The sequence below is a fragment of the Nematolebias whitei genome, chromosome 19 (assembly GCF_014905685.2).
Source record: "Nematolebias whitei isolate Nwh7 chromosome 19, NemWhi1, whole genome shotgun sequence".
In the NCBI taxonomy this organism is placed as follows: domain Eukaryota; kingdom Metazoa; phylum Chordata; class Actinopteri; order Cyprinodontiformes; family Rivulidae; genus Nematolebias; species Nematolebias whitei.
The window spans coordinates 17038240-17046511 of NC_056516.1; the positions used below are offsets into that span (position 1 = coordinate 17038240).

Below are 8272 nucleotides of genomic sequence, written 5' to 3' on the forward strand. Positions count from 1 at the left end.
CAGCCCAGCCGCTGCCAACCGCCTTACCAAATTGCTGACTCATCTTTTCTCTCTCCGTCATCCATCCGCTCGCACTCCCGCCTTCAAGCGACCACGACGGAAACTGTCAGAATAGCCAGAAGATGTTACCCTGTCTGCATACCCGGATGTGAACTCACTGATGTAAATTTTGCACTTGCATCATTGGCAATAAGCAAACTATTTTTTTTTACATATCTCACACATAGAAATCAAACATTTATATAACTTAAAAGGAAAAAGTCCCACTTTGTAAAAAAAACAAATATATTTTGTTTAAAATGGGCTCAGTGACGGCTTCAAGCGTCACTTGTCAAACAAGCAGACGAGGGCGGAAGTAGCAAGGAGCGTATCATCTCATCTTCCGTTGTACGCTTTGGCTAATCGGCAGTAATCATGCTAGTAGCAGCGGAAGTAGGTGCCGCAGGCTGCGGGCTATCACTTTGACTTTGATTCACCGAGGACGGTTTTATAAACCCGGGACAACATGACAGGAGAGACTACAAGAATGGTAAAAAAAACCACGTTAAAACTGCGTGCTTGTTTTAACGAATATATTAATTGATAATACCTATTTTAGTACAGTTACTTCAATGTTATGCGACATTATTTCAGTTAAACTACATTTATTGATGTAGTTTCACTAGATGTTCAGATTCGTGCCAGTTTGACGGATGATGGGTGGATAAAAACAGGACTTTGAGCAAAGTATCCGCCATCATTAGCATCTCCTGACCAAGTCTTTGTGTTCCTGTCTGCTCCCCGCGCTGTGTCATTAAGACCCACTGGACGTGTGTGGCAAGCCCTCTTAATTCAAGATATCTAACAGTGTCATTCTGACTAGTCATAATTACGTTTGAGATATCTTGAATTGTAATTACGGATGTTTGACCCTTCAAATGACGAATCAGGTGACGTCATTTAAGATATCTTGAATTACATTTTTGACTAGTCAAAATGTAATTCAAGATATCTTGAATTGTTATTCTGACTAGTCAGAATGTAAATACAGATATCTTAAATTAGCATTCTGACTAGTCAAAATGTAATTGTGCCTAGTCAAAACTCCATTTAAGATATCTAGAATGTAACTACAGATAGTCAGACTACTCGATTTTATGTTAAAAGGGCTTGCCATAGCACGTATCAGGTCACTGACATCCTCTTATCTCTACATCAATTTGTCAGCAGTGGAGCCATTTTGTCCCTCACGCGCAGACAGCGTACACAAACAGCACAGTCCTTGATGGGACACATTCCCAACACACGCACGCGCACACAGATTAAGACTAGATCTGGGGTTTGCAACCTTTGCGATTAAAAAAAAAAAGAGCCATTTTTGCCACTTTGCTTACTAATTATAATTTATCCGGAGCTGCAAAACAACTGTGTTCTGTCAACTGGTGGTTCATGGGCCACTACAAGTTTGTTGGTGATGGCTTCTCTGTCCAGTGGGGGTGATATTATAAAATGAACAATGTCTAACTATTATTTACATTTATTGATATTTTTACATTTTAATACATAAGAAAAGATGAGATCCGTGTAAAGAAAGAAAAACTTTTTTTTTTAACAATTTTATAAAAAATTAAAACACTGAACTCTACAGGTTTATGTGAGTTCTCTTAATTGTTGAAGAATGAAGTATCCTATTAAAGCATAAAGTTAGAGACTATGCATGATATTATCGGCATGGTATTGATATCGGCCGATATTAGCGATAAAGTTAAATATCAGACATCGGCCATTCCGTCAAAATAACTCACCGATATAAAAGGCTTGTTTTAAGTAAATTTTTAATTTAGTGAACTATCAAGTTTATTAATGCACTACTACTTATGCACTTTTCACTTGTTGTTTGTGAACAGGTTGAGTTTAGATTTGTGTTCAAGTGTTATTGTGTTAGAGAGAGTACTGGTAAATATGAATAAATTTGACATTAAACATAATCCAAGTTGAAGAGTTACATCATTTTCAGCCCCTTTTTGGCATTTGCTGTCAGGCCAAATTGACAAAGGCCATGCAGAATAATGTAGTATTTTGATTCCAGAGCAGAGAAAGCTATGTAGTCTCTGTAAGTAGGTATAGAAAAATAAAATCAGTATTGGTATCGGTTATCGGCCAAATAAGTTTTAACATATCGGCGTATCCAAAAATCGGTCAAAAATCCAGTATCGTGCATCTCTATTAGAGACCGTATAAAGTTTGTTGGATATCCAGGTACATTTTTAAAGAAAAGTAAATACTTTGTTCACTTTGACTTTGTGTTTTATTCTTATTGTTATCAAAGTTACTCACCATATTCCTCAGCAACTTGTCTTAAAGATGTTTAAAATATGTTTTTGTTTCGTTATTTTAACACCATTCTCTTACATTTGTTCTCAATTTGTATGCTTTTATGTTTGTCTATTGTTGTCGTTATTATCATCACTCTTTGTTGAAATCGGCTCTCTCTTGTAAATGAGTCCCTGAGGCTCAATGGGATTAACCTGGATAAATAAAGGTTGACTGAATGAATATTCCAAAACATTCTGGTGGTTTTGAGAGAACGATCGCGCTGTGACACTGGAAGTCAATTTAAAGAGGCTAACAAACTACTAGCATGATGTGGTCCACATGTTTTACACCTTGTATTTGTACTATTCTTCACATATTTGAAACTAACAGGAAATCTGCTAAACTACGGTAGTCATTTTCATTGTTGGCAATAATTTCAATAAAATTCAGTTTTATTTTAGCTTTGGTCAAAGCCTGAGCGAGCCGCTGCAGAGGTACCAAAGAGCCACATGTGGCCCCATGGCTGTAGGTTGCAGACCTCTGGACTAGATGTTGAGCGGGATATGAGTCCTCAGGGGGCAGAGTCTGCTCTGTTCCAAGTCCAGCAGATTACCAGGCCTGGATTAAAGCCACCCTGTGTGCTGCAGCGATACATGAATGGGCTTTGTCTTCAGATGTGATAAAACTTCTCACAGTTCTTTTGTGTTTAGTTAAGATTATGCAATCATCACCTGGCTCTTCTACGAAGAGCTGCACATCATGGCTTGCTGCTCCGAACAGCCAGACCCTTCCACTCCACCAGGTACCTAACAGAAACCATTATGCGGGACAAAGTTGCTTTCTATATAGTGAAACTGACCTGTTTTCACTTGTTCCAGGGAGAGGAAGCGTAGAGGGCAGCTATGGAAGACGCTTGTTGGCATTTCTGTCGCTGTGCCTGTGGCGGCGGGCGTTCAGTATGCCGTGTCAGACCGTCGACAGAGGAGGAAGATGAGAATTGTTGTAGAAGGAATTGGTCGCTTTTGCAGGTTGGTTCATGTTTTTAATTTACTATCATCACACTAGTTTTAATATCAGTTTATTATGATGATAAAGTTTGAAACAAGTCATTCAGAGCAGATCTCCCTCATGCAAACACAAAGAAAATGCTACAGGGACTCCACAAGCATAAAAAATAACGTGTAGTTCATGCTTATGCAAAGACAAGAAAGTGATCTGTAACATGTTGCACTCCACCAATCCATTTTTCTCTGTTTGTTCACTGAACCCTGCAGCATTTATCTCTGCACAGTGGCTGGAGACCCACTGCATGTTTTGTTTCGACTTTGAACATCTGTGCATGTGCAGCGGTTGTCATAAACGTATGAATTGACTTGAAGCTGGGCAACAGTAGAAAAATAAGTGCAGAGAAGAAATCACAGTAGATGCTGCATTTAAACAGCATTGATGTGCAAAGATATTGTGATAAATTATTGAAGGTGCACCATTACACAATCATTATTCTAGCTCAAATACCGTATGTTCTGCCATATAAGAAGGCCTGTCACGATAACAAATTTTACTGGGTGATTAATTGTCTCAGAAATTATTGCGATAAACGATAATATTGTTTGAAATTTAACAATAGTTAGTCATTGTAAAATTTTATAAGAAATGTTGATTTGTTTTGAGTGTATACCTTTTTTGACCACCAGATGGCAGTATAAGACTGTTTGAACCGAAGGATGGATAGTTGAGGAGGGTCTTTTTAAGAAAAATGGGAGGGAGGTCCCTTGACATGACATGGAATGTCTCTCCTTACTTTTTTTTGGATGCTCAAAATGGTGGACGCTTGGTGTGGTTTAGGAATGTGCGATATGGCATAAAATTCATATCACGATATGTATTGTGAAGGTTGGCGATAACGATAAATATCGCAATATGTTTTTGGTATAAAACTTGCTAAAAAAAAGCATAGGGTGTCATTTTGCCATCATATATTTTGAATTAAGAAAATTCCACTACTAGGTCCAGAGAGTTTTTAAATAATAAATCAAGTATTAGGCTTCTTTCTTGTAGTGCAAAACAGTGCAAAAGATATCAAATGTAGTTTTAGTCATATGTTTTAAACAAAATAATATGTTGTTAACTCTTAACAGTTTCCAGTCTCTTAAGAAATGAACAGCAACAGAGCAGCATTTTACACTGAAACACTTCACCCTCCAACCCTCTAGTGGGCGCCTCCTTCTGCTTTAATGGAGAGCTGACACAAAATGAGTCTGTGGCTTTGACCAGAGGGTCTCGCAGTAAAATCACACAACACAGCGTTCTTTTTACAGATCAGAGAGCAGGTTTCTCTAAAGCTGACCAACGCTTACTTTAACTTTCGAAGGAAAAAAAAACAAAAAAACTTTTGACGGAACACAGCGTTTTGCGCATGCGTCAGAATATGGCAACACTACGGCAAGCCGGCTGTAGTTAGCTTGTAGCTTTGCTACTTAGCTCTCGAAGAAAAGACTTTAACGCTACTTGCGCACAGTTTTCAGCTCAAAAAAAGTAACGAATAAACTGACAACTTTGATTTTACTTCAGACACAGCGTTACTGCGGTTAGCTGGTAGAAGACAGATCTCTATCGTAGGCTAAATTTTTATCGTTTCTACCGTGTACCGTTTATATCGCGCATTCCTAGTGTGGTTTGAGCTCTTTAGCATAGCATTTTACACGCAAAGCTTTTAATAAAAAAAGCAGTAAACCAGTTCTCAGCTTCTTTTTGCAGAGAAAAACAACTTTTTACACAAAGGCAAGGGTTTCAACCGTGAATTTTGGAGCTTGGACAAGACGGAGGTTTTTTTCCCCAAGGTCGGCCTGTTAGCTTAGCTTGTAGCTTATCTTCTCAGCTTAGCAGCTTTTAACGATCCAAAAACGTATTTTGGGACGTTTTAAAGAGAAAGGGAGGGGTCAGTGAAGAGCACCGGAGTTAAACCTTTTGTCATCCAGTGTCTTCAGTAAAAAGAGAGACAAGAAGAAGCGATAAAGCCGATAAATGAAAAAGAGGTTGATAATTTTCATTTATCATGCGATTAATAGATTTATCGTTTATCGTTTATTGTTTATTGCGACAGGCCTATCTATAAAGCCCCCAGTATACTCCCGCGTACGTCTGTTCACGCGTACGTACTCGTGTACTGTACGCAGAGGGTTCAGACTTCATATTCGAGCATACACCCTGAGCAGCTGCAGAGCAGCTCCGCAGACAAGGGGCGTTTATCTTCGGGACAAATTGAGGTCGCCAATTGGTCATTTGCTGACACGCCTACTGGATTGATTGACAGGTCAGAAGAAGAAAAAACGAGCTCTGGCAGCCGCAGCGATGTTCTGTGTTTATATGTTGTTAATAAAAAGATCTAACAAAATTTAAAAGAAAGGGAGCGCTGGCCCTGCAGCCCACACATCAAACCAGCCCACCAGGAAATCTCCAGACCCTCCCGCAGCCATGCTGGACCTGAGTTTAATTCACTCGTGACAAATTCCTCCATTTCTCACCATTTCTGTCATGGCATCAACGGAGGAGGAAGAGATCACTGCCTCTTCGCAAAAAAACAAAAGAAAAGGCCAGATCAGGGATGAAGAAGGAGAATTTAATACATTGGTGTCGCATACAAAACAGTCCGTCGCTGGGCAGTTTATTGTGCGACACCGCGTACGCGTATGCGGTCGTAAAAATTGAGCTTTGCACGGACATGCCCTGGGGGGTACGCTCGTACCTCCGCATACGTACGTGCGTACCTCTGTGTATGGACGTACGCTGGAGTATACTGGGGGTTTAAGTTGCTCCGGCATTTAAGTCACATTTATTATGCGTCACTGCTGACCCGTCACACTTATTATTTGTTTATTTAGTAGTCAAAACAGCTTAATTTCACCTGGGCAGCGCGGCGCTATCCATCCGTCCATGACGGCCGGAGCCGCTAGCTCTCCAGCGTTCCTCCACCTGCACCAGTTGGGTGAAGCGAGCGTGCACGAGAAGACTCTCTGGTGCAGTTCTTCAAAATTTAAAGCGTCAGCCAAAAGTTGCTTTATAAATTTGAAATTATAAACATGTATATAAGTTGCAGGACTGACAAATCTATGCAAAAAACTGACTTATACGCCAGAAAATACGGTAAGAGCTGGTCAGCAGCTGAGAATATATTCTGTTTGTGGATATTGTATGGGGCTTTCTTGTATTAGGTATTATTATTACATTGGAATTACTGTGTATGTAATTACACCTATTACAAAATAAGAAATCTGCTCCTCAGATAAATAGTGTTAATTATTTTTATATATATGTGAATGTTTCTGTTCAGTGCCCTGAGATGACTTCTGTTGTGACTTGGCGCTAAATAAATAAACTGAACTGAACCAACAAAGTCCATGCTCAATAATCCAGGTATACAATCCAACAATTTTCAGTCAGGTCATCTGGACAGTTTCTGTTTTTGCTGAAAAAAAAAATTAATTGTCCAGATGACCTGACTGAAAATTGTTAAACTGAGCTGAATTGGAAATGAACCTTTGTGCGCACACTTTTTTTGTTTACTTGAGCTCTCTGTAAGCTTCACGCTCTACTTCAGTGCAACGTCGTGGATGTTTCCAACCAGCAGCCATTCGGCTGTGGCTGAGTGGTTAGAGTAGTCGTCCTCCAATGCAAGAGTTGGGGGTTCGAATCCACCAGCAGTCACATGTCAAAGTGTCCCTGGGCAAGACACTGAACCCCTCATAGCCTCTGATGTGTGTCCCATCAGTGTATGAATGTGATAAAGCTCTGATTAGTCTCTTTAGAATGATTTGTTCTATTATCTTTGTACAGATCTAGTATAGAGCTGTATGAATGGAAAATGAAGCACAGATTGTTGTAAAGCGCTTTGAGTGTCTCGATAAGATAGAAAGGCGCTATATAAGTACAGTCCAGTTACCATTTACACGTGATGTCACACTGCAACTGGTCTGTTAAAAAGAAATAAAGATCGGCTCATAAAATTAGATAAACACAACCTCAAACAAACAACTGGTGATGTTACAAAATGTGGTTATTCATTTGAGAAAAGCAAAATGCAGAAACAAAGTGTAAAGGATGGATGGCATTTTGGTTTTGGTTCAAGCAACGTGTCAGAGTTTGCACGTTGATGCAGTTTTTAGGTTTTCTTTATCTTCTGCTGTCTGAAACGCTGCTTTTAACAGTTTGTCGTGGCCATAGTGACGAGTCAGAAGATCTTCAATCTAAATCTAAATCAAAAATCATGAGCTTAGAATACAGTCAGCTTATCGTGTATGTTTTTTTTATTCTATGCAAGAGCCAAAATGACTGTTACGTGTTGTGTTGTTTCTGGTGGCACAGGTGCTCAGATTTGTCCAGTCCTGCAGGTAAGTGCATGAGGGGCGTGGTCACATATGGCACCAGGTGTTGGTTTAATAGGGTTTTTGCAAACTTTTCTGTTGACTGTCGATTGAGGACCGTCACTGTTGAACGTCACTTTTTTGGATCGATGTGTTTTTCAGTCATACTTATCAGTGATGTAAATTAATACAGGTACTGTTTAATGGAGGGCAAAAGTTATTGTGGTTTAATAAATACACAAAATACAAGGTGCATGGATTAATGGGGACGCGTCGCAGAGCCAACTCTGCTCAGCCAGCAGAGACTTTATTTTGTTAATAGCTCACTAAATGTCCTTTGGGGAGTGTATGTGCACTAAACCCGTCACCTGGTCTGTGTCCAGGTCTCTGTCTGTGGGCGTGTTCATCTCGTTGGATTACTGGTGGACCACCAAAGTGGCTCTGCGTGGAAAAGATGAGGTAAGTCAGAGTCTGAGCTCAAACTGACGCTGTTCAGTGGAAGTGAAAGGAGGTTAGACTTATCACCTTCTCACTTCATAATCAGCGTCTAAACAATAATTAACTTTTCAGAGCTAAAATTATGATGAAAGCTGAGAAAAGATCTACAGCATGAGGTC

The 8272-nt window shown here is 39.7% G+C and overlaps 1 protein-coding gene across 1 annotated transcript; it reads left to right on the forward strand.

Moving 5' to 3' along the window:
• The first annotated feature begins 410 nt into the window (after positions 1 to 410).
• Positions 411 to 8141, forward strand: LOC119426085 (uncharacterized aarF domain-containing protein kinase 5-like). The gene is made up of 4 exons (XM_037693643.1): positions 411 to 529; positions 3006 to 3097; positions 3174 to 3323; positions 8039 to 8141. The coding sequence occupies exons 1-4, from the start codon at positions 506 to 508 to the stop codon at positions 8139 to 8141; spliced, it is 369 nt and encodes a 122-aa protein (XP_037549571.1). The 5' UTR covers positions 411 to 505.
• The last annotated feature ends 131 nt before the right edge of the window (positions 8142 to 8272 follow it).